This window comes from Tympanuchus pallidicinctus, unplaced genomic scaffold (assembly GCF_026119805.1).
Source record: "Tympanuchus pallidicinctus isolate F22 unplaced genomic scaffold, pur_lepc_1.0 scaffold3, whole genome shotgun sequence".
In the NCBI taxonomy this organism is placed as follows: Eukaryota; Metazoa; Chordata; class Aves; order Galliformes; family Phasianidae; genus Tympanuchus; species Tympanuchus pallidicinctus.
The window spans coordinates 73,775,792-73,801,490 of record NW_026294747.1 but is presented as its reverse complement, the minus strand read 5'-3'; the positions used below and the strand labels follow the sequence as shown (position 1 = coordinate 73,801,490).

General features: G+C 44.4%; 1 protein-coding gene across 3 annotated transcripts; it reads right to left on the bottom strand.

Annotated features, from left to right (window-relative positions):
• Window positions 1-5,061: 5,061 nt before the first annotated feature.
• MAP3K8 (mitogen-activated protein kinase kinase kinase 8) lies at window positions 5,062-23,388 on the bottom strand. Of its 3 annotated transcripts, none has more exons than XM_052694907.1 (9): window positions 23,290-23,388; window positions 21,341-21,465; window positions 20,060-20,420; window positions 17,185-17,349; window positions 15,371-15,632; window positions 12,389-12,495; window positions 8,816-8,968; window positions 7,937-8,183; window positions 5,062-6,410 (listed from the first exon to the last, which is right to left on the bottom strand). In XM_052694907.1, the coding sequence occupies exons 2-9, from the start codon at window positions 21,373-21,375 to the stop codon at window positions 6,277-6,279; spliced, it is 1,464 nt and encodes a 487-aa protein (XP_052550867.1). In that variant the 5' UTR covers window positions 21,376-21,465; window positions 23,290-23,388; the 3' UTR covers window positions 5,062-6,276. The 3 variants fall into 3 exon arrangements, with proteins under 3 accessions (XP_052550867.1, XP_052550868.1, XP_052550866.1); XM_052694908.1 differs by lacking the exon at window positions 23,290-23,388 and adding an exon at window positions 22,911-23,233; XM_052694906.1 differs by lacking the exons at window positions 21,341-21,465; window positions 23,290-23,388 and having other exon boundaries at window positions 20,060-21,327.
• Between the last annotated feature and the right edge of the window lie 2,311 nt (window positions 23,389-25,699).

Here is a 25,699-nt window from a genome sequence, read left to right as displayed (position 1 = left end):
GGAGATGCTGCTGCTCTTCTTTTTCACTCTGTGAAAGATGAGCTCAGGCACAAATAAATAATCACTACACTGTGCTTAGCTCTCAACAGCAAGGAAATAAGTGGAAGCAGCTAGAAGCCCTTTACAAATAGGAAGGCATCTCATCCCTGGCAACGTGCCATATGGTGAACAGTGTGACGCTGGGAACAGCTGAAGTCAGCCTAGGGGGGCTGCAGGGTTGTGAAAGAGCCGACATTCCCTGTGATGGGAAGCTACGTGGAGCTCATTGCCAGCGGGAACATAGCTCCCAAAATGCACGTGGCTATGTGCTGGCCCAGCAGACACACAGCAGGCATGCTCTGCCTGGAGTTTCTGAAGAGCGTGCCTGGGTCTGCAAGGTGGAAGTGCAAGGTGGAGTCTGGATGAGATTCGTTTCACTGAAAAAAAGCACCTGTGTGCATGTTATAGATAAATGCATTAGGGAAACAAATACAGCTGGTCTACACTCCATGCCTTTCTCCATTTCTACCTTCTTGGTCCCCTTTGGGTGGATGCATCACTCTATGGCCTTGACTCATGAGATGGCAGTGGAACGATGGCATATTTGGATTTACAGCCTCATGGTCTGAGAGAAGAGGTGGAGTCACTGACAATGCTGGGAAAGTGGAAATAAATCATCTCTCATCCTTCCGCCAGCACAAACTGCGTAGTGGGGCTGCTTGGTGCTGGCTCATGAGCAGTGCAGGATCTGTCCCGTGGTGGCCAGCTTCCTTGGATACTTGGCATGGAAGTTGGTCCCAGCACAGGCCAATTCTGCTCTTCAACTCATTTTGGTGACTTCTTAGTTACGACAAGTCTTGTCCTGCACCAGCAGCTCTGACACTTTCAGCCTTTCTGCCTGGTTCCTCTCTCAGTAAAACTTGCCTTGCAGGGGCTGTAAGGAGGTAGAGCCATGCTGGTATCACAGTGTTTGTGCTTATGTGATTATTGCTACTTGGAGAAGCACTGACCTGTTGTGGTCCCTTCTCCAGGGAGAGGGGACAGCAGATAATTGAGCCATAGCTATTGGGCATGTCCCTGCCCCACAACACATCAAAGGATGCCTGAATGGGGGGAAAAAGGCTTCCTTCTTTAGTTTTTTCTAGGAGTAGCCTGGAGGGATAGAGAGGAGAAGACTCAGTGTTACAGGAAGGTGGAAATAATAGAAAACATTCCTGTGACGTAGCAAGGCTAGGTGTCAGAGCACTGGTGAGCAAGCCAAGGAGGATGGGTCCCACTTCTTGGGCAAATCAGCCAGATGTGAGCATGCAGGCTGCAGGGAGACAAGGTCTGCCACAGCTTTTATCTACCAGCCTCTGCTCTCCACCAGAACTGTGTGTCAGTGGGCAATGGGATGCAGCACAGCTCTTCTTTCCCCTGCTGCTTGCGGCCCCACAACACTGAGGTCAGGCAGTGAGCAGGAGGTGTCGCAAGTCCAACCTCTGCTCCACACGAGACAACTGTGAAGTCAGAACTGGTTCTTCAAGGGCCTGCACTTCCATGCTTCAAAAATTCATCAATTTATCTGTCCAAATACAAGTCTGCAAGCATAAGGTGACTGGCTTTATAAATTAGACTGGAAAATTTATGTACCTTATGTACATATGCCTTATGTACCAGTTGGTCGCTGGTATCTCCAGAAGCCAGGTATGAAGATGTTATGTCATGGCAAGTGTGTGACTTCAAAGAAACAGTCAGAGCCTCGCGGGCTGGGGCTGGTGAGAGGAGAACCCAACAGGGATTGCTGCTGGGCTGAATCACCCATGCAGGCCAATGTTCAGTCACTGCACATATTTCCCTGGTGCTTAAACTCTGCCTCATTTTGTAATCTTTCTAGGGCAGAGGTGATGTGGTCTGAGACAGCATGTGCAAGCAGAACCACATTATCACTTCTAAGAAGACAAAATGTTTTCAGAAGACAAGATGTCTTCAAGTCTTCTGGTGCCAGTTGCTCCTGTGAGCACCTTGACTGCTATGATGGCCTTACACGTAGCATCAGTTCACTAAAACCACTTCCTAAACATAGATAAGACCTTTCCTGTTTAAAAAGGCATGATGAAGTACTGTAATATCAGTAGCAGAAAACCTGGAAGGAAAGTACCAACTGAAATATAAAGGCTGAGCACACAAAAAGTTGAAGTCTAAGAGAAAGCAAGTTCCAGCTTATGACTGAAGTTCACAAGGAGAGCCATGCTGCCTTGCCTGAATCCAGAATTTTTTGCTTTCCCAGGACACTGATGCACGAATGGCCCATTGCCCACTGTCTCCATCAGGCCTCCCCACCTTGTTTCATCCCTTAGGTAAGTGGGCTTTGTGACCATGTTGGGTCTTCTTTCACACGTCCTCCAGAGGTCTCTTCTGACCTCAGCCATTCAGTGATCCTGTCATTCTTAAGCCCACAGAGCTTGTGCTACCCGGAAGCATGCATGAGAAGAGACTCATGTCCACAAGCAGCCTACTCTGCGGCCTGCTGGTTGGCTCTCCCCATCACTGCCAGCAGATGAGGTGTGCATGGACACCTGCTGATGAGCACATGGGCCAGACAGATGCCAAGTCTGGCTGCTGGTGGCTGAATGTGCACCACTGCCCAAGTGCCTGCCCAGTAAATGCCATCTGAATGTCACCCCACACTCGTCACTGAGGCAGGAATATTTTGGCCCCATGTACAAGTTAATGGGTGCAGGAGGAAATACCAGGCCTCTCCGTAAGGTATGCACGCACAGTGACACACCTCGAGGCTTCCTCCTTCTATCTCATCTCTGCCTTCTTATCAGACGTGCTTATTCACATGCATTACACAGGCAGTGAAGGGATGGTTCTGCAGTCAGCGCTGGAGAACTGCTGCACAACTGGAAAACAAATCCTGGCTGTGATAGCAGTTGCATAAAAGTACGAAGTGAGCCAGAACTTCCTGAGCCTTTTTGTCATTATTTGTGTCATTTCCCTTCCCCAAAGTGTTGCTCTTTTGGCAAGATGAGTTATTGATGTGTTGCCGCCAAGTATGTTTTCATATTTCTGTGGGGAAGTCAGTCTGCCTCCAAAGGGTAGCCTGCCTTGCTTGAAAGTTTTTACTTCACGCATAAGTTTGTTTGATCGCCCCTGAAAATAATCCAGCGTGTACCTGGAAACGGCTTATGGCTAACTGCATGAGCAGTGACACCTGCAGTGCCAAGGGAGGGTGAGCGAGGTGGGAAGGGAGCGCTGCAGGCAGGGGTGATGGGAAAAGCCTGGCAGTGGGAATCCTCACACTCTTTTTGAGGACTTCCTTTTGCCACAGACGAGCTCACCTTCCTGTAATGATACCACCCCACTGCCCACGTTGCACAGGCACTGCCAGCTGTGGGTGTTGTGGGGTGGCCGCTTGTCTCCTCCCCAGTGAGTCACTGTGCCCCAGCACCATGCAGCAGGGCTATTCCTGAAGTAGCATGAGCACAGCCCAGGATCGTAATGAGCCACTCCCACGGTCTGTCTGAAGTTTTGGGGCGTTGTTGAGTTTTGTTGGCACGCAGTTTATAAAGGAGTTGTTTATGCATTGTTCCAATTATTAGCTTTGGATGGGGATGGTTTTAGAAATGCACCTTGCTCAGCTTTCCTCAGGGAAGAGAAATGGATGCTCTGGCTCCCAACAGTGCTTTGGTGCTTGTTTAAAGGGAACAGGTATCAGAGAAGACAGGCAAGAAAGCCCTAATTTCTGCATCATCCAAATGCTCCTGCAGGGCTCTGAGAGAGAGCATGGGGAAACTCTGCAGAGGACAGCAGTGGAGGCTTCAGTCTCAGGTTGATCTCAGGACAAACTTGACTGCTAGCTCTTCTATGCTACCTACAACCCAGAGCTGTGTGTTCTCTACATACATAATTTTCTCTGCAGCTGGTGTCAGTCTCCTTGCAGGTAAAAATGAAATGACACAATAGCAATTAGCACAAAGGCAACCTGCTGGCAGAATCCCACTGCGTGGGACACAATAGCCATCCCCCTGGGTGGCAGTGTTCCTACCACTGCTTTTCATTCCTTCCCCATCATCGGTTCACTTCCATTGCTTCAAGTGCATGGGGGACAATCCCTGTGGGATACTCCTGAGAGGTACAGTATGCAATGCATCATTCTGGAGAGAAATCCCTGCTTAGCTGCAGCCTGCAGCTCATCTAAAATATCATCCTCAACTATTAGTGCCAGCAGCACTGCTTGGTGTTTAGTGTACCTGAACAGCCATCTGTTGGTTGTGTACCAGCCCTCTGAAGGAGTGTTTATCATACAGGAAGATCACATTAAAAAAAAAAAAAAACAAGCAAAAAATTCAGCATAACACTTTTCAAGCAATAGTAAAAGTTTCCGTGCAACCTTTAATTCTTACATGCACCTCATTTTTGCAGTATCTTAGCACTCGATAAGCACTTGCATAACATCCAGCCACTATTTGGCAATGATAAACATCTTAACTTTATACAATGGAAACTGGGGAACATATTTTAAACTCACCACCCCCTAAAGTTGTTTCCTATTGGTTCTGTAAATCTCAGAGATCAAAAGGCAGCAGCAAGGTATCAGAAAATTGAACACTGTTCTCTCAAGAAAAAGGTGAGTATCCAAACCATTATGGCACCTCTTCTTTAAGTCAGCGACATTGGAAATCTGATCCTCAAATATCCTGATAGCTGCAGCCAATGTAAATATGAAGGGTACTCCCCTGAACAGCTCTCCTCCAAGCTGATGGCTGTCTAGAGATTTGCAGCCAGCACTGGGCAGCTTGGCTATTCCCATCTGGTTTGGGTTTTTTTTTTTTGCAGAAATAACCATCAGAACTTAAGTGGTGCATGTTGCCCACATCTGCTGTGCAAGATTCAGGCAGTCCAGAAGGAGTGTGGTGTTCCAAGAGTAAGGTTTTGTCAGAAGCATTAATTGTTGGTTCCAAGTCCAAAATCTGTTAACAGCACCCTCCACCCAACACTTCAGCCTGTGGAACAATGCATGTAGTGTAACTGGGTTGTGGAAGGAGACATACAGGGTCACAGCCCCATACTGCTTTCAAAGAACACAGCGACCACTTCTCAAGGCACTGAGCTGGATTTATTCATTCGACCATATCAGTATCAAACTGGAAATAATCTGTTTAAGATTACATGTTAGAAAGGAGCAGCATTAAATAATGGATGTATGAAAAAGAGACTGTGCTTCAGAAAAGATTCAGTGTACAACATACATAGTATGCCATTTTAACAAAAATGCTTAAAAAGAGTCATCCTAAGCATCAAAGAGAGTTTTATAAAAGTTTACGTTCTCATCCCATGGGATGTACAGAACTATGCAGTTTGCATAGTTTTACTATCATCCAAAACATCGTGTTTCAAATGTATGAGGCACAGCAAGAACAATATAATTCCATTTCCATAGGAACATAAACACAGCTTGTCACTAATGACACGCTTTCCAAACCGTAGCGCTCACGCCAATCATACACAAGTTTAAAGCATTAAAAAGCAAGAGACTGGAGATTGCCCACTGTTACCAATATGAACTGACACTTGCCCTACCCTTGAAAACTAGCTGAGATATCCTTGCAGTAGCTGCAACATTAAAAGCTGGTGGAGGCAGGGCCAACTTGCTGTGCCACTCCCAGAGCTAACAGATACAGCCAGATACTCCCTCTGCCCAAGGAGCAGGGGGACAGGGAAGATACAAAGCTAAAACATATCTGTAACCAAGTGATGCTTTGACTCCAGAGACACCTGATATAGAAACTAGCTCAGCTTGAGGAAGCTCCTGATTTACATTGAGAACAACCAGAGACTGGCCAGGTCTCAAGACTGAAAAAAGACTTTTTGGGGGAAGGTTTTCACTACGGACAGCTCAGACAGACCAGATCTTATGGCCCGCATGCTCTTTTTTTTTTTTTTTTTTTTTTTTTTTTTCTTTTTTCTTTCTTTTTTTTTTTTATGGCAATACTTGTAAGCGTATCATATAAGCTTTACAAAAGTGTAAGGCCCAGCACAGGAAGGTCCCCCAAAAGAAGACATTCCTGCAGTGTTCTTTTTCTTGTCTTCTTGTTGGTCAGCCAGTAGATGCACCAATACCATTGCTTGAGATCAGCTTATTAGAGTCCCTAAGGGCTTAGCTTAATCATCTGTGCAATTACAAACTATTCACATTTTACAGCCTACAGTGGCAATATTTTTATGTACAGATTTGAAAATCAAGTCTTAAAATCAAGTTTTAAGAGGTAGAGGTCCATTTCTGACCTGCTGATAGAAAACGTTATTGGGTCAGTCATATTCTAATGCTGGTGGTGCCCTAACAATATTGAAGTAACCAGCAAGAGCTCCAAGGTCTATGTAAAGTGATCTTTGCCTCTTTACCAGGTCCGACTCCTCCATGCTCCCAGTGCACAATGAGGAATCTAAGAAGAAAAGACACAAAGCACGCCGTTATTGCACAGATAGCGCATCAATGCAATTTCATAGTTAAAGGCACTATTGGAATGATTAGCCTAGCATTTGCTTTTATTTGTTTGTGGTTTAGAAAGCTTCATTTTTAAAGCCAACATAAAATAAATCTCATATAAAATAAAGTGAAAGATAACAAATCAACCCATAAATCCAGGACAAAGAAAAGTAAGCAGCTTGGTACTGCAAATAGCAAGTGTGCTCAGTTGCAAAAAAAACCCTGTCTGCTGGCACAGCTACAGAGAGCTTCCTCATTCTCTGTGCCACAGCGCTGAAGGAGAGTTTGGTGCAAGAAAAAACTGCTGGTTTTCTGACAGTCGAGAATTCCCCTTCATTACAGGGGACTTTTCATTTAAGTAAACGACATCCTCTTTGTGACAGTGTAGAACAAACCTGGGACTGTCTGTCTCCGATTATTTTCTTTTAAGTCAAGGTCTGAAGAAACTTTGCAGCTGCAGAACTCCCCTGAATACTTGTGCAATGAGTGTCTTGGAATCTCAAGCACCTAAATTAGAGTTCCAATGTAATGGTCAAATATTCTTTCATCTTCAAAAGAATTGATTGAGATAGCCTGTGCTGGTCATAGGATTATGCACCAATGAGGCAAAATCCAGAAGGAGTAACACCACTATAGATGTAAAGGCAGTGATTACTTTAAATGTTTCATTTCAACAGTTACTCATTAGAGCACCCAAAATTTTGCACAGGTATCTCTTCAAGTAATTAGTGCAATTAAATGAACCACTTGTCTGGGCTCATTTTATAAATGCCCTTTATCAGGGTGATCCTAATATATTTTAGAAGTAGAAGAAAAGCATTTTGAAGCCTGCTAGTAAGTTGCTGACACCAAAATTCCCTTGAGCTTGATACTATCTGAGGCCACATATTTATGGGCTTTTTCTTTTTGTTTGTTTGTTTGTTTAACTGGCTCATGTGTTATCCTTCATAGAGCAATTATCAATGCACAAGGGAGCTGAATTCCATCCTGCAGTCATTGCCCTTTTTAAAACAAAGGGCTTGTGCTGTTGACAGCATCATTACAGTTAGATTTTATGTGTGGCTTATCTTTAAGGAGGCATAAAGTATTTATTTTCATGGCAGCTGTTGAAACTTTGCTTGCTGAAAGACAAATCGCTGACATAAATAAAACACCTGTAATATAGGGATGCATTTAGTCATCTTGGGACAACAATCTATACTTAATGAAAAACTGCCCCAAATGACTGCCAAGGCCTTTTCATGAGCCAATTCTTCTGGAGCCGCAGAATTCAGGCTAAGTTCTTCTGCTGAAGTCAATGAGTGTTTTACATAACACCTAATGAGTGCTGGGTCTGACCTAATCTGATTGGGATTTCTACTGATCTCCTTCCAGAAGCTTTCTGAGTTTAGCTCATTTCCAAACAATTTGTCAAGCTGAAGTTTGACACAATGTAAAATCTACAGAGTGCAAGGTAAGGCTGCAAGGTAAGGTATTACTTACCTGTAATGTTTTCTGGCAACTGCAGCTCCTTCCTTGCAAGTAGCCTTTTCCTTTCAAACAGTGCTGAGTCCAAACTCTGGCAACGTGGCTGGTCTTCTGGGGGTGGGTGTAAAGCTTCATGTTTCAATAACTCTGCTGCAGACAGTCTATGGTTAGGATTCCTTTCTAGAGCTGCTTCTAACAACTCCCTCATGGAAGTGCTACAGTCTTCAGCAATGTCCTCTAAAGGGGGAGCTTGTTTGTGTATCTGTTGGAATAATAATAATAATAATAATAAAGACTACTGATACAGTTACTGCAAAAACAATGGAAAAAGAAGTCACAAATAATCACCTTGGTGGTCTGGGAATTCCTCATTTACAACTTACCACATCTCCAAGCTAGTATAATCAAGTAGAACATAATATGTAACAACAGCAAATCCACCTTTTATCAGATGTTATCATAAATTTTAAAACTCAAAGCAATTCTAAGAAAGTATAAAATCCAGTGCAGCACAAATTCACCAGACTTCTGTACCACAGCCTGTGAACTACAGAATCAAGCTCTTTTTATCTGCAGCTTCTAAGCAAAACAGACCAACAGTGGGACAGAGATGAACTTGTTCCAATCAAGTTTCACCCTGTTCTATCCCTGTTCTTGCAGGAAGCCCAAGGCTTGTCAACTTGTAACAAAACCACAGAGATTACTCCAGCTCAGTTTCAGCCTTCCACTAAATGATCAAAACCTACTTCTTCCCTCCCTCCCCCAAAGCAAAAAGGATGATATCATCTCTCTGACAAATATTTTGACAGTCTTTATATGACTGAAGCTTTCCCAACAAGAGTACAGGAGCCCCTTCAATGAAAGCAGAGATATGGTTTTTCTAAGGGCACTCACAATATAGAGGTAGGATGGATATGCAGAACGAGGATATCTGTTCACCCAGGGCGGAATGCCAGTTTGCATGTGAATAATAGTAGCTCCCATGCTGTAGATGTCTGCTTTGGTTGTGTGGCCTCGGCACAGGATAACTTCGGGGCTCATGTAAATCTGTGAAACATAGCAGAAAAAAGACTATCAGCAGTGGAAAACAATAGGCAATGACCAGCCATGATATGTTGCGATTTGAAACACACACACAAATCCCTCTGATACTTGCAGCCTAGAGACCAAGCACCAGCTGGGGAACAGATTTTCTGCTCTGTTACACTGAACAATACACAACTGTTCGGGCAGAACTGGCTTTCTTAGTCTTCTCTCCACTCATTATCCAATAACCAGCACGGTGGGGAACCACCCTAAGAAATGGGGCAGCGAAGCACAAGCCAGGTCTAAGGTAAGGCACAGATTAAAAGTCAGCTCCTGCTGTGTGACCAAGCCCCAGAGCAGCTATTAAGGCAAGCTCTCTCCCACTTCTTTTTAAACCAGAAATTCCTAAAACCTTAAACTAATTTCTAAACCAGAAATTCCTTGCCGTCCAAGTTATGGTTTCCATCCAAAATTTTCCACAGAAAAGCTGAGCTTTGTCAGAGCAGTTGAAGCACTCTGAGGGCACCTCCCTGCTGGCTGAGCTGGGGTGAGGAGAGCTGAGATGCGAGAGGCACTGCCTGCCCACCGCTGCCGAGCACCTGGCCATGCGCAGGGGGAAGGTTTCAGCACCAAGCTGCCCTGCTTGTCGCTCCTGGTTTCCACTTTTCCCTCACCCAATTGCCCTCTAAAGGAGCCAAACAGATCTTTAATTAGTTCATGTCACCCTGCCACAAAGAATCACATTAAAAGCCATTAATTGAGACAAGGGCAGGAAGTTAAATCATCGCCGCATTGCTGGCCTGCTCGCTACCAGATGGAGAATGGCCACAAGGCTCACGCAAATACCATGGAATATTTCCCAGTAAATCACACATCACATCTGCAACCAGAGCTGTGGACTGGAAGCACACGCCCAGGAGCACGTCTGGAGCTGCTACTGACTCCCGTCCATTGCCCTCCCCAAAGCTGTGGTAGAAAGAGGCATCTGCCACAATTAAGTCTCACAAAGACCAAAGAGCAGAATCCCATTTTTATGAAATAATTACAACTGCATACAATGCAAACAGTGCAACTACAGTGAAATCTGTACGAATGAAAAGCAGTTACTTTCATGAGTAAAAAGGATGCTGGAAGTATAACCTGTCTGCAGTTACAGCCAGAGTGTGAGAAAGGTCAAGACACACCCCGATTGCACAAGGACAAAAAGCAAACATGAGATGTGCACCCACACTGTGATTTCAGACTGATTTCGGCTTGAGCTCAGCTGCCATCAAGGTGGGCAGCCCAACCCCTGATCCTGTCACACTGCCACTGCTCTCTGCTGCTGGGCTGGCAACCCAGCCATATCAGCCTTTTTTTTTTTTTAAAACACTGTGCTAGTTTTAGTTTAGCATTCTTGCGAATTAACCACACCCTCGATATTTAAATACCTCAGCAATATTTGCAGCTGAAGCTTGTGCAATTTAACACAGTGACAGAAACGTGGCACAATACGTAGCTAGTACCCAGACCCTCAGAGGAGAACACTGACTCCAGCTGTGGCCTCCTGAGTGAAAACCAGCCCCGGCCAGTGCAAAAGGAGCCAGGCAGTTCCTATGTATTGCTGCACGGCAGCAATACAGCCCTAACAAGGGGATGTCATTACACAGCCATATGCAGAAACAGCCCTCCTGGACAACAGCTGCATCACTTCTTAAAGCTATGTAACAGAGGTGTAAAGCTCAGGAGGACTCTGGAGCAAGAGATGAGATCTTACATGGAAGAAACAATGAGAAAACAGTGCTGTGCATCTGAAGAAAGCATTTGCGAATGACTGGACTCCACAAAGCTCAGCATGAGTGCTGTGGGTCTCGTGAGCACAAAAACTCATATGCTAGCATTCACAATGTTCCTGTAAGTCTTCGACTGGAATTTCAGCATCTCTTCTCCCAGTAATCTTTCCACAGCCTACTTGTCACCCAGCGTGCTGCGGCAGAGCACCAGATGGCCAGTTCTGAAAACCAGCTGCCCCTCTACACCACTCTGTAGGATACAGCACACCACAGGACCCTGCATGTTTTAGAGCTGCATGGACTGTCTGCTTTCTGTGGGCATGACTGCAGGTGCTCAACAATGCAAACTCATTTTTCTTTCTGAAAGGGAAGGATAAGCGTTTCTCACAATTGTGCTTCCCAACATTAACTTGACCTGTCCTCCAACAGCCAGGGTTGGACCATCACCTGCTCCACAAACCCGCAAACTGCCCACCTAAAACAACTCTATCCTTGGGAAATTACATAGCAGGGCTTCCATCTCATTTTTTCTATCATGTCCCTTCCCCTCCTTTTTTTTTTTTTGATTCTTATTAATAGCATGCATGCACCCACACACATGATCAAAGCACATACATTAAATGCCAGAAAGCATATTACTTCCAATACAGTAAGCATTTTAAACTCTTAACTCCTCTGACAACACAAACAAATGCCTGAGTATTTTCCCAAATATTCTGAAAACAAAAATCAAACAAGCTTGGCATTCTGTGAAATATGAGTTTATCCTACCCTTCCAAGGAAGCAAGATGCTCTCTGTCAGTTACATGAGTATCTCTTCTGTACACATGCCTATGCTGTGAAAGAGCATCAAAATAGTAAGTGCCAACAGTTTAGCTGGAGTGTTTCCTGTAAACAGCCTCCTGTGGCAACAGAGAGCAAGCAAAGGCCCCTTTGTAGCAGCTATCCAAGCTAATTGCTGCTGCTTCGCTGTTTGCTAAATTGCCAGTCTAGAAACACTTTGGTATGAGAGTACTCAAATGGTGAGCAGGACCTCTCTGCGTGTTCAGAGTCCAAGTCATTGAGAATGTTTAAAGCCCCTGCCTCCTTTGCTGTAACACCTAAGCATTTTACCAGATAATCATCAACCACGCAGTACATAATCTCCATAGGACATAAGGACTACAGACATGTGGGAAATGCTAAAGAACCCACAGGTTTGTTGTTTCTGTGGTTTCAAAGGTGGAGTGCTCAGCAGGTCACCCCAGTCAATGGCTGGTATCTTGGGAGAAATCTTTGACAGAGCAAAGAACTAAATTCCAGTCTGAAGCATCTCTGACCAGCAGCTGGTGCACTGCAAACCACCCTCCCCAGCACACTGTTCCTTTGTTTGGCTTCAGAGCATCCCGACTTCCTCCTTGACTTCATGTTGAATAATCACTAACAGGCGGGACAGCAGGGAAGCTAACACAGCTTTCAAAGTGCAACACCTGACTCCACTCAGCAAGTTAAAAAAAAACAACACCAAAACATTAAAAACTTACAAACAAATATTAACATCAAGTAATATATGTATTTACTCTCAAGCTCCAAAATTGAATGTGGGCATCACAGTAATAGGAGTGATACAACACTGTGCATCACTGTAATAGGAGTGATACAACAGATTTTTGTCCCTCTTTTGTCTTACCTCTGTTCCTCTAAGGTCTTTGGGATAGTAAATGTCCTCAGTCATTTGAACACTTAAGCCAAAATCCACCAACACGGCCTTAGTTGACATAAACACAATGTTGCTTGCTAAAAGAAAAACAAAAAAGTGGCATTTAAGGTTCTAGCATGTTGGGCATTTATTTCACAATGTGACTGTTTCATTTGGATGTTTGCCTGAAACAGGAGGCCAGCACAACCAGTCCCAACAGCCAGTCCTTCTGCTAGCCAGAACATGTCTGTTAGTGATCCAAGACCAATTTTTAATTATATCTCAGAAAATCAAGCAGGACTGGTTTGTTTAAAAGCAGAAATTAATGTCTGGTCATTTTTCTAACAAAACAAAACAAAAATAAAATAGAGTGAGAAACAGAGAAAATGGCTGAAGGCAAAGGATCAAGCTGGGGGATTGATGGAGATCTCTGTACAGCCAGTCTGCTGGCTTGCTCTGAAGAGCCTTCCTGTCTCCAGAGTTGCGAGCATGCTGTGCAACTATTGCTACAGACAACAAAACTGTGGTCACCAAGGGATTTCTTAACACTGGCAAAATAAATAAGAACTGAGGCCCCTCCACAGCCACCATACCTGTCAGCAACAGTGGCTCAGCATAATGAAAGAAGATAAATGCAAAAGTAAGAAAAGGCAGAGTTCCCTGTCTGAATTGCAGCACTATCTAGGAGCTTCATTCACCTTCCTTCATCAAACTCTGCCTAAGGCACAGTGTACTCAGAGACTTTCTCTGCAGCTGTATTTCTGATCAAATATTTATGAACGTAATGCTTCTTTTTAAGTCTTGAGAAATTCTTATTCATTTCTTCTGCAGCTACATATAAGTCTCCAAGTTATGCAAGAGAAATATATTTTCCCCCCAAAGCAAACAGTGGAGTCAGGTGATTTCCCATCTTGACAGTGCCCGCCGTGGCCCACCAATACAGTGGGAAGAAACTGAATTTCATTGCACTATACTGATTCCTCAAGTAATCTCCCAGAAAACCGCTTACTTACAAGTGCTATGAATAAATGAATAAATCAGTAATTTTAAGTATAACTATGAAGACACAGATTTTACACAACACATAAAAAAATCACATAGAATGCAGCATTGCCAGAAACATGGCAAGTTTTGCTGCCTCCTTGGGATTGCATTAAACTGCAGCTTCTGTCAGGCTCTGCTTCACTTCTTGCGTGACACAGCTGAAAAAGCCCAACACTGACCCTACACTCAATTAGGCCACAACAACCCCAGGCAACATTACAGGCTTGGGGCAGAGTTTCTGAAAGACTGCGTGGAAGAAATGGGCCTGGCAGCGTTGGTCAATGCTCAGCTAAACACGAGCCAGCAGTGTGCCCAGGTGGCCAAGAAGGCCAATGGCATCCTGTTCTGTATCAGAAATAGCTGGCAGCAGGTGCAGGGAGGTGATTGTCCCCTTGTACTCAGCTCTCGCGATTTAACAGCTTGAAGGGTTAAAACAACCCACTGATCTACTGCTAAAATCCAACAGAAAGTGGTTCCTCCTTCTTGGCTCAAGGAAGCCTTTCTCTCACTAAAATCCCAATCCCCCATACGTCAGCATGACGGACTCAAGAGAAGAGGATTCAATCAGGAAGAAATCAGATGTATGGGGGCTTTTTCTACATCAGGTATCTGAGGCAGAGCACTGGGTAGTACTCCAAATAAACCTTTTGCTAACATAACAGAATAACAACTGTTGGAGTTGGAAGGGACCTTTAAAGGTCATTTGGTCCAACACTCCTCCAAGGAACAGGGACACCTACAGCTTGATCAGGGTGCTCAGAGCCTTGTCCAGCCTGACCTTCAGTTATCTCCAGGGATGGGGCACCCACTATCTCTCCTGTTCCAGAAGCACTGGTAATTCCTAATAATCATCCTGTCAACTAATTATTCTAACACTTTAAGTTGAATATTTCTATTTTACACACACAGAAAAAAAAAAATCTACTTTAAGCAAAAATAAATTTACAGAGGAAATATGTCTTAATTAGAAACACTCTTACTAGAATGGCAGGCAGATTTTATCTGTTTGCAGTGAGGAGGAGATACTGGGAGGAACAGTATTCAATATTGATGTTATAATATATAATATATATAATATATATAATATAATATTATATGCAGTGCATTAAAGCTGTATGATAAAGCAATTAAATATGATTCCAATAATTTTAGTTTTAGTATCAATATATTTTGATGATTTACACAAGTTAATGCCCAGGGGATTTTAAAAACAAACAAGTTGAAATTTGAAATAATTGTTAAAAGAAAAAAAAAACAATAGAAATTATGTATTTAGTTCCAAAACGGAGTCAAACTGAGGAACAGCCATGTACAGGCACAGAACTACTAAAAGCAGGCACAAGAAGAAGACAGGAAAGATTTAGGTTGGATGCTGGGGAAGTTCTTTATCAAGAGCATGGTGAGGTGCTGGAACAGGCTGCCCAGAGAGGCTGTGGGATGCCCCAAGGTGTTCAATGCCAGGTTGGATGGGGCCCTGGGCAGCCTGGTCTATTATTAAATGGGGAGGTTGGGAGCCCCGCCTGCAGCAGAGAGGTTGGAGTTTGAAGATCCTTGAGGTCCCTTCCAACCCACACCATTCTATAATTCTAGGAAGGGAAATATTTAGGGCAAATTTCCACAGAAAGAAGTAAACTTCTGGCTTAATGCACTCTGATAATTTTGCTCAAACTTCTTTTGATTTTTATTTCAAATCTGTATTGCTCAAGAAAGGCAAAGGACTGATGACTTTTGAATCATCCTCTCTATTAACATAGCAATAAATAGTGTATATAACTTATCTGAAGAACCGACCTTGTTATCTGTTGGCATGATCCAGTTTCTCCATCCCTGTGATGCAAGGCTACGCACCCCACCTCTGTAGCAGGTTTTTAGGAGAGCCCCACCCTGATCTGGAACAGAGAGCACCCCCAAGGAACAGAGCACACTTACGTTTGATATCATGGTGGATAATCCTTTTGGAGTGGAGAAAGTCGAGCCCTTTCAGGATATGCTTTGTCACCCAAATTATTTCAAATTCTCGCATAGGCCCACAGCTCTCCAGCTTCTCCATGACAGATCCTCCCTCCCCAGCTTCCATGAAAAGATGAATGGTCTCATCCCACAGAATAGCTCCATATAATTCAGCAATGTTTTCATGACGGAAACATGCCTGTATTTCTACATCTGATGGTTTGAACTGTTCCACTGGCACCTAGGAGGTGGAAACAGAACCACATAAAAGCAGCTCAAAACCCAGGTTATTTATACTAACATTAGTTTTCCTATAGATTAAAATGGAAGAAGGAAGCAAAGGGCTTTTAACTACTTGTTTAAATATGAAGCTTTATTTTGATCTTGTGCTTTATTCTTTTCTAATCCAAATACATCCTGTTCAAAAATAAGAGAATTTTTGGAATCTTGCCTTAATAAAAAGTGCAGTCTTCCAGAAAAAGCAATGTAGCAAGAGTTATTCCCGTCAAAAACGGGTGGTTGTTACGCAAAAGCTCTATGCAAACTTCCTGGTGAAGGAGATAAAAATCCCACGGCTTTTTTAGCTAGCTTTGTGCAGCCTCATCTGCTCTACGAGAACTGTACACACTTTTGACATGTGGATCAGTGCTTGCAGCACAACAGTGCTCAGCACTGTCTGCAGACTGACAGTACTCTGCACCGTTACTGACCTTGTTTAACTCCTTATCAGCCTTATTTTATGGCTTCTGAGAAAGGAAGTCTGCTTTAAAGTGAGCACTCAGCAACACTTTATTTATTTTAAAAGTACTGATGGCAGATTATTAAAGCAATAGTTTGTTTAAAGCAATATTAAATATTAATACTAAAGCAATGTTTGTTTACACTCAGGAAGGCTATTATCACTCTTTTTATTTTCTGCCCCTCAGGCTTGTGGCTGTGAAGCAATTAACACACCAATAATTTTAGTGCAGTGAGAAATACTTTTTGCACATTCAGAAACATTAGATAACTTTAACCCTGCAGTGGGTTATGCAGGACTGGCAAACTAAATCCTTTTCTAGGCCCATAGGTTTGGCAGAAGGGCAGGACATACAACTCCCTGCCTATTCTGTTGCACGTAGAAGGCAGGTACTTATTCACGAGTGGCGGGGTATAGACAAGCATACCACTTGAGTTTTTGCTGACCCTCAATTCAGAATAGTTCATTGACAGGTGATGTTAAAAGAAAACACAGGCTTGCATTAACATAGAGGGGTGGTCAGCAATCTCCCAGAGACATCTCTCAAGCTTATGCTGAGTTAGTGTCCAAAACACCATGAGATCTGCACATAAGCTGAGATCACTATGACATAAATTCCATTGCAGTAAAAAAACACATGTTTGAAAGCCCCAGTTGAAGGGTGGGATCCCAGAATCATCTGCAGAGGCAGGGTTTCGTTATCATCTCCAGCAGGGACATGATTCGATGTTCATACATTACTGCCACAATTACTGCTGGACAAGCATAAATTCTTCCATTTACCCCAGGCACAGCTGCAGAGGGTAGCAGGCCTGCCCACAGGATAGCTATACAGGCTTCCAGACACTTCCACAGCGCTTAAACTTTTTAAGTCTCAAGGCTGAAAACAAGTTAACAATTAAAAACATCCATTTCTCTTGCTTTACGTAGGCCAAAGGAACACAGGCAATATTCAGCCCAGTAGTGGAATGTAATGCAGACACATTTAAAAATACACTCCATGCTCTATGTCACACAGTATCTGCACATAGATAAAGCTCCTGAACTAACATACCAGTTTACATGCCATCCGTTTCTTGGTTTCTCTATCTTGGGCCAAGTACACCTTCCCAAAAGCTCCCCGCGGAATAAAGTCAGAGCCAATATTCCTATAAGTCAGCTTCCACGGAAACAGGAGCACATCCGAGTCAATCTGATAGCGGCCATTCTTGGGAGTGATCTGTGGAGTTAAGTTACAATGAAATAATAAATCACTCTGAAGTTAAAACTACATCAAATCTAATTAATCTTATGCATGGGATGGAAAAAAAATATATGTTGCTTATGAATGTACACAATGCACGCAATCTGTTCAGCAGTCTTTATTTAGAAACACCAAATGGGAACAGCATGTGAGGTGTGGCATCCATTCACAGCCCAGGCATCCACGTTTCTCTCAAGTGACTAACTCACAAAGTGTAAGTTGCAATTAATTGTCTTGAAACAACAACAACAGCAGCTGGGTTAATGAAATTACCCACCTCTTGTTATTAGATTTACCCGCACACGTTTGCCCTTCCTGCAATCTGCTTACTTGTTATGCCACATAGCTGTTACTCACAGGCTATCTTCTATGATGTGAGCAAGAGTTTCAGCATTTCCTAATATCAAATGGACTGCTAGAAGAATTTCAATTTTCCATCTCATATCAGAATTTCTGCTGCTTACGAAGCAGTTGAAGAAGTCCGCTGTGATTTCACCAGCTACCTTCTTGCAGTTTTACTCTGCAGCTGAAAAGTGACTGGGAGTCACACTACCTGTTTTAGGTGGTCATGCATAGAGAGCTTTGGGTCTCTGCACTATCACCAGGGCAAGGAGGTTCCTCTACGAAGTGGTTCTGAGCATCCAAGTCAGTATCTTGCTCTGAATCGCCCTTTGGAAGAGCTCCTTCCCTCTGCACATGCCAGAGACCAAACTCCTAACTGTAGTGATGGAAGTCTTGCTTCAGGTTTGATGTTGGTTCTGAAGTCTCTTCATATTCTCTTAGCTAAAACAGCACTAATGTTTCCAGCAAATATGCTTCTTATTAAATCAGAGATATACAGCATCACCGCTAAACAGAATATTGTTAACCTGTTTACTGACGGGTAACCAAGATGCTTAAAGACATATAAAAGTAGATCAAAGATATTTATCACTGTCTGTCACATGGTCTCACTGTGCTCAGCTCTTCTGTGGCCCTTTGTAAGATAACAACATCTCAGAAGATAACCAGTTTTAGATTTAAGATGTCACGCACAGAATCTGTGCTTTACCTTGGTGGTTTTGATTTAGGAAAGTATCTAAAGCTGGCACTTGTGACTAGTATTTAAATATGTTAAATAAGTTCATTCTTACTTAACTTTTGGGAGGATAAGTTCTTAAGTGATGTGGAGGGTGCCTTTTTAACACAAGCGCTTTGCTCAGGATGAGCAGAATGAGCCTCCCTGGTGCTTATTAGAACCAAGGCAAAAATTGTACCAGCTCCTGCACCTCCCCTACGCACTTCTATGTTTCACAGGCAGAAAGTAGCTAGTCTGCATGTGTTACAACTGTCTAGTAAGCAACACGGATACAGGGTGGATCTGCAGAACAAAAGAGATCAACAAACAGCACACTGTTCGCATTTCAGCAGGCTTTGCATCAGACTAGATCCTTGCCTGACACTGTGAACTGAACGTTCTCCTGTGGCTGTAGACTGCTGTCTTCCAGCTTAAAAAAACTCAGTGTGGGCACTCAGAGGCCCTTCGCAGTGCAGTCTGTGGGGTAAGCAGACAGCCAGGAATGCTCCTGACCCTGGCTAAGGAGCAGCAGCTACATGCAGTGCAGATGTGCCTGTTGAAATGCATCCATTGGTGAGGCCCTGCCTGCAGTCCTCAGTTGCTCAATGAGTCACGTGCACCTAATAACACCTGGTCCATACCAATTGTATGCATCTATAGAAATAATATCCAAGCAAAACAAGTGTGAGTACATAAAACAGTGCCTACCCTAAGTATAGGACACATTTAATATTAGTAATTGTCATTTCAGTGTTACAATTCAAGACGTGACCATTTCGCAATATTCCCTCAAAATCAGGATAACTCGTTACGCTTTGCTGTTTCAGTGCTAAGAAACTGGCAAGGCTCAAGCAATGAATCCTCATGTACAAAACACACTGCATGCAAGAATTTTAGATGACAGATCTAAAACATATTAAGAAAACAGCAAGACAAAAATATATGAATAAACTTCCATTTTATGATTGGTTGTTTCCAAAGCAACATTTTGATTTTACTAGCAGTTCAGTGACACTAATATTCATAGGTGTTTATAGAAGAAAGGTCATTTTAGGAAAAAAATTGTTAACATCTCTCAAGACACCGCATCTATGCTTGCATTTAGCATTGTGTGATATATTACACAATATTGTATTTCTAAACATTGCTGTTGATGTTAAACACCTTTTCTCCTCGTTGTTACCGTGTTTTGCAACCTTTTGTGCAGATAATGAATTTAGAATAGATTCCAGACCTTTACTTGGGAATTGAGCATAATGATTTCTGCTACTGCATGAGCAAAGGCACTGGAGAACTCCCAGATGCTCCTTGTAAGCCCTCACATCTGTGGCTTTTGCTTTCTTACTGCACGTATTAAACTTGCCCCCAGCACTGGGAAATGCCTTCTAATCTCCAGGCTACCAACACGCAACACAGACTGCATCTTTCTGAGCAGATGTTTCTTCACTGCTGCCTGGGACTGCAGGGGCTGGATCTGATGTCCCTAGGAATCCCCTCCAGGCTCAAGCTTCTTGTTACTGCTCAGTCTGCCTGTTACAGCTGGGACTGGAGGTGATCTCCACTTAGATTCAGCAATAACTTGTAACACCTATACCTACTAATTTTCAAGTGAAAAGAAAAAAGACATACCATATTCAAGAGGATTCCAGATTCTTGTTGTCTGCATCCTTTAAATTGTTTTGCAGCGTTAGACACCTGATTTGCAAAAGCAAGCAGGTCTTCCACAGTCCCATATTTGACGGAGGACATCAAAGAAACCTCCCTCTCACAAAACAGTAAAGATTCTGCACGTTCTTCATTTTGATTTTCCTCTTCACACATCGTAATTAAGCTGTCCTCATAGACGCCAAGGTCTCCACCTGGATAAAGGTTTTCCATGATGTCTATCACTTCAGACATATTTAAATTAGTTAGCAACAAGTCAATTTCCTCTTTGCTATCACTACCCGTGCTCATATACTCCATTACTGTCCACTTTGCAAAACCACTCCTGAAAAAAAGAGAAATAAAACAAACCTGAGGACATTTTTTCATCTGAATCTACAGTAGCAAATCAAGAAGGAAAAGAAGTGATCAGAGTGAGAGTAGTTCATTGTTACATGGTTAGATTTTTAAATTACTTTGTATTAAGAAAAGTCATAACGAGTAGAATGGGTATAGAGGAGAAGAAGAAAAAGTGTCCACTAACAACCTATTTTGGAAGTTATTTGTGAACTCTTCCAACCATTCAATTTTAGACTTTACATAAAGTTTCTCAGTGAAGGTAGTGACACAGTAAGGAAGCATGAGCCAGTTATGCTTTGCTGGATATGCAAAAATGGAGCACCCTCAGTGCCACTGCAAGGACTCATCATTTGGAAATGGCTGACAAACAGGGATATAAATGCATCATATTAATTTATCCCCAAGATTTTGTGAACAGCTTATGTGATGTGTCCAGAAAGAGCAGAAGATCACAGAGCAAAGCTAATAAGCATCCACCAGTAATGAACACCTGTTAGTATCACTGCATGAAGCACCATCCATCACCAGCTGAGATACAACACCCACCTTTTCTGCAAATGACTGACTAGAATTAGACTTGAACTGAAATTTTTACCAATTTACGAAAAAAGTCAGAAATAGAGTTACTATGAAAGTAATGAACTTCTAAAGCAGTTTCAAGCACTTTACTATTCCTACTATCCCTTACTATTCCTAACAACAACTTTTAAGATACATCTCGGCCATTTGGCTGAAATGGACTTTAGCTCTAAGGAACTGGATTCAGCATCCCAAGAAGTCCTTTCTCGTCCCAGATTCCCAGATCGAACCAGAGTTATTCTACCCAAGTGAAAGGCATATACACGATCAGCCATTACCATTCTTACACACACAGTTTTCAACACGTAAATGTCTAAGTGAACTTACCTTATATTTATCCCGGTTACATCACACAAAATCATCAAAAAGGTCTCAATATAATGGGTAAAGACGTCATGTTTCTCCAACCTGTATTTACCACCGATGATAGATTCAAAGTGTTCCTTTGCAGTCTATTAAAAAAGGCAAAACAAATAAAGCCATGGCACACCAGCTCAAGCAGAAGGACTGGTTTATGCTCATATGATCATTTGTTTCACAGGCTTCATGGAAAGTAAAAGTAGTAATCACAAGGCTGAGTGAGATAACAGGGGATTTTTTGCAGAAAAAGATGACAGCTAAAAAGAGTCAAGCTGCTGTATGATCACCCAGATTTCCAGGTACTACTGCAAAATAAGTTTTCCATGGTTAGGTCTGGAGTTTTATTCTCTCTGCCTCATGCTTGATGATAGCAAAGAAGAGACGAATCTTCTTTTCCTCCAGTAGCACATACCCCATTCAGAGAGCTCTCATTTCCCTTTTTCATAAAGCACCTATTCTCAGTAAAAGATGACAAGCAAACAAAAAAATACTTACAAAAGAAAAAAAGAAAAGAAATAAGCACAACCTATTTATCTCAGGCACCACCAGCAGACTCAGTCCCCCGAGGTCATGAAGCAATGCAGCTTGCCCAGATACAGTTTCTGGTTATGATCACTATCTTACGTCCCCGCAAGGACGTGGAAGCTTTGCGGCACATATTTCTCATGGGCTGGAAGATGCTTACGTCAGCTCTAACGTCGAAGAAAAATGAGTAAATTGGTGCAGCTGGCAGAGAAATTCAGACCATGTGCTGCAAGCTCAAGAGGCAGGACAGGAAAACTCAGCATGGGCAGAACAAAAAACGGCATGAGAGAGCTGCGGTACCACATCCCCCCTTCCAAAGCCCTGTGATGGGCTCAGCAGCCTGCAGTCTACGTGCTGGCACCCAGTATCAGGGCACGGAGGGGAAACCCCCAAGCATTTATCTAGCAGGGTGCTGAGAGGGGTCAGGGTTTTGTCAGCCTACACCTATACAAGAACTAGCAGAAGCCTAAGCTGTTATCTAACCCCTAGCATCTCACCCTACCACGCTACTACCCTAAAAGCCTACAAGTGGTTACTCTCAATCATAGAGGAGATTTCTAGCCTTTGCCCCACAGCTGGGCTTTTATTTGTTGCTTTTATGATGCTGAATTATTGGGAGTAAAGAGAAAAGCATCAGCCAGTCTACTAACGGGAACTGTGGGGCTGCTTCTGAAGAGCAAGGCTGGGTTACACACCAACCTCGGGGGACTTTGTGCAGAAAAACACGAGCCTCCAGAGGCCCGTCCCTTGTGGGCAGAGACAAGTGAGCGCCACAATTAAACCAATTCACTCCTTGATAATACTTTCATACCATAGACCACAGTGCAGCTGACAGCAAACGCAGCTCTCCATAAGCTCTGTGCCTCAACATGTTCCCAAACCACAGCGTGAAGGTACTCTCAATTCCATACCAACGCTTGTGTTGGGCACTTAAATAAAGCTTTAAGTCTTTCTGTACAACCCAGGTATCCGTCACTAATCACGAGAAATCACGTCTCTAATAGTGTTCTACCTGTGTTCTCAGCGGGATTCAGGTTTTATCTCAGCTTGATCTCTCAGGTCAGTTGCTACAGCACGGGACTGCTTCTCCAATTCTATCATTATTTCAACACCATCACATGAGCCGCCTGCCGGCCAAGAATTTATTTTTCCCGTTTATGACGAACGGCATTTCCTTAAAACGATCTTTCTGAGAAAAAGATCTCCTTAACGCGACCTCATACCCGCCCTTCGCAAACAGCAGCAACCGCACAGCGGGGAGCGCAGCTCCGACGGCGCTGACCCGCTCACCCGCAGGACAGGGCTCCGCCGCCCCTCCCGCTCCGCAGCGCCTCAGGTGCCGGCAGGTGCCGCCCGCCCAAGACCCCCGCGCCACCTCGCGCCGGGCTTACCTGCGGGGCGCCGGCAGCCTCCCGCCCGTCCTCCCGCCCGCTCTCAGCCGGCGCCGCGGCCGCTCGGCCCGCAGCGGGAAGCCCCGGGGGCGGGCGGGGCGCGGGGCGGGCTCCGGCCGCGGTTTCTATTTCGCTTTACGGGAAGGCGGGAGTCAGCGCCGCCCCGCCGGGACGCGCCGCCGGAGCTCGGAAAAGCGGCGCGGTGTTTTCCGCACCCCACGCAGCGGCGGAGCGCAGCCTGGGGAGCTGTGTCTCGTCCCGCCGGCAGCGCTGTGAGTCCTGCCGCAGCGGGTCGCAGCCCCACGCGACCCAGAGCGTTGCACCCGTTCGGAACGCGAGCACGGTGTAAGCGTTAGCTAAATAAAAGTTGAGCTGGAAGTCTGGTGGAATTTAGGACAACAATGTGTAGGATTTGATGGCGGCATTCGGATTAAAATGCTCCGGGTGCCGGTACTGTTAGCTTGGCAGTTGATGCAGAGCAGCGCTTTGCTTCTCGTCCCAGCGGCGGTAACTCCGGCAGGGCTGTGCTGACCCGCGGCCTCTGCCGGTGTTTCATCGCGCAGGGAATGGCGCCTCTGGTCGCCGACCCTGCACCACGAGCAGCAGTGGGGCAGAACCGCCACACCATCCCAGGAGACAAGCACTGCCTTTTCTGTCTATTATCTGCATTATAAAGGACTGTTTGCGTCCATTACAAAGCTTTCATTACATATGTTTGGGACAGGCTCCCCCCAGGGCTTCAGTGTTGGGGCATGCGTGGCTTTTTTTCTGTTTGTCAGCCAGACACACTGAGTACCCTGTCTGAAGGTCACAGGTGCATCCCCTGCTATTCAAAACAGTTCAAAATATGGCGCAAGTGGTGTTCTGGAGTGCTCAGGGACCACGATGCACCAGGACAGCAGCAGAACAGAGCATGCAGAACCCTGCCAGCAGCACTGACCTCTGCTTTCTCCTCCAAAACACACAGGTGATAAATACGTTGGCAAACCTCCACTAAGAAATACGTACCTTCTGTGTCAGGTTTGAACTTGTTCAGTGGTGCTACTTTGGATGGGATGCCATCCAGAGGGACCTAGACAGGCTGCTCAGTAGGTACAGGAGAACCTCATGAGGTTCAGCAAAGCCAAGTGCAAGGTGTTGCGCCTGGGTCGAGCCAACCCCAATAAGTGCATGCTTAGGGAGGTAAAGATGGAACATAGCCCTGCTGGAAAGGACCTGGGGGTACTGGTGGACAGCATATGGACATGAGCCCTCACAGCCGTGTAAGGCAACTGTATCCTGGGCTGCATCAAAAGAAGTGTGCTAAGCAGGGCAAAGGAGGTGATCCTGCCTTTTCACTCTGTAGAGTGAGACCTCACCTGGAGTACTACATCCAGTTGTGGAGTCCTCAGTACAGGTGAGATGTAGACCTGTTGGAGTGCATCCTGAAGAAGGCCACAACACTTGTGGAACACTTCTACAAGGACAGGCTAGGAAAGCTATTGCTGTGCAGCCTGAAGAAGAGAAGGCTCTGGGGGATAGACTCTTTAATGGGGCTATGTCAGGGTAGGATGGGGGAAATGGTTTCAAACTAAAATAAAGGAGATTTATATTGGATGTAGAGGAATAAGTTTTTACACTAAGAGTGGTGAGGCACTGGCATAGGTTGCCCAGGCTGTTGAGCAACCTGATGCAGCTGTAGGTGTCCCTATTCATTGCAGGGAAGTTGGACCAGATGACCTTTAAGGATCCCTTCCACCTCAAATGATTCTAGGTTAAGGCTGAGTAACATATCCTTCATGCACAGCAGCTAGCACGCTGGTTTTCCTCCAGGAACATGCCTGCGTTGTTAGTTTTCCTAAACCCACAATTAATTTTAATGAAACCATTTTCTTTTTTTAGACCAGCTTCAAAGGAGGAAAGAGGAGGAGTTTCTCCCACCCCACATCAATGAATTTGGGAAGGATGTGCTGTAGGATTCCTGAGGAAGCTTATGTACTTGTTATGGACACGTGGAGGAAACCGGAGTTCACGCTCTGTGAAATAGGGTATTAATTCAAAGGCAGTGTTTTACAAGCAGTCTTCTGGGTCATCCAGGGATACAGAATCAGGGTAAGTTACACAACCATAGTCCCCACAGGACATACAAGAGTGCAGCTTGCCAAAGAGCGCTGCTAAGTAGGCACTAATCTCACCCCTAACCTATGCTACCGGTGTGCCCACAGGTCTTATGTATGTGACTGCTCGGACGCGTTTTATTTTACTTTTTAATTAATCGCTCAGATGAAAGCTATGCTTTCAGGCTCTCCACAGGCTCTCCAGGCCCACCTTTCTGCCCACATTTCCCTCCCCCCAGGTCTACACGACTCCTGCCGAGAGACGCGCGGAGGCGCCGGGTTGAGCCCCGCCGGCTGCCGTAGGCCGGGCGCTG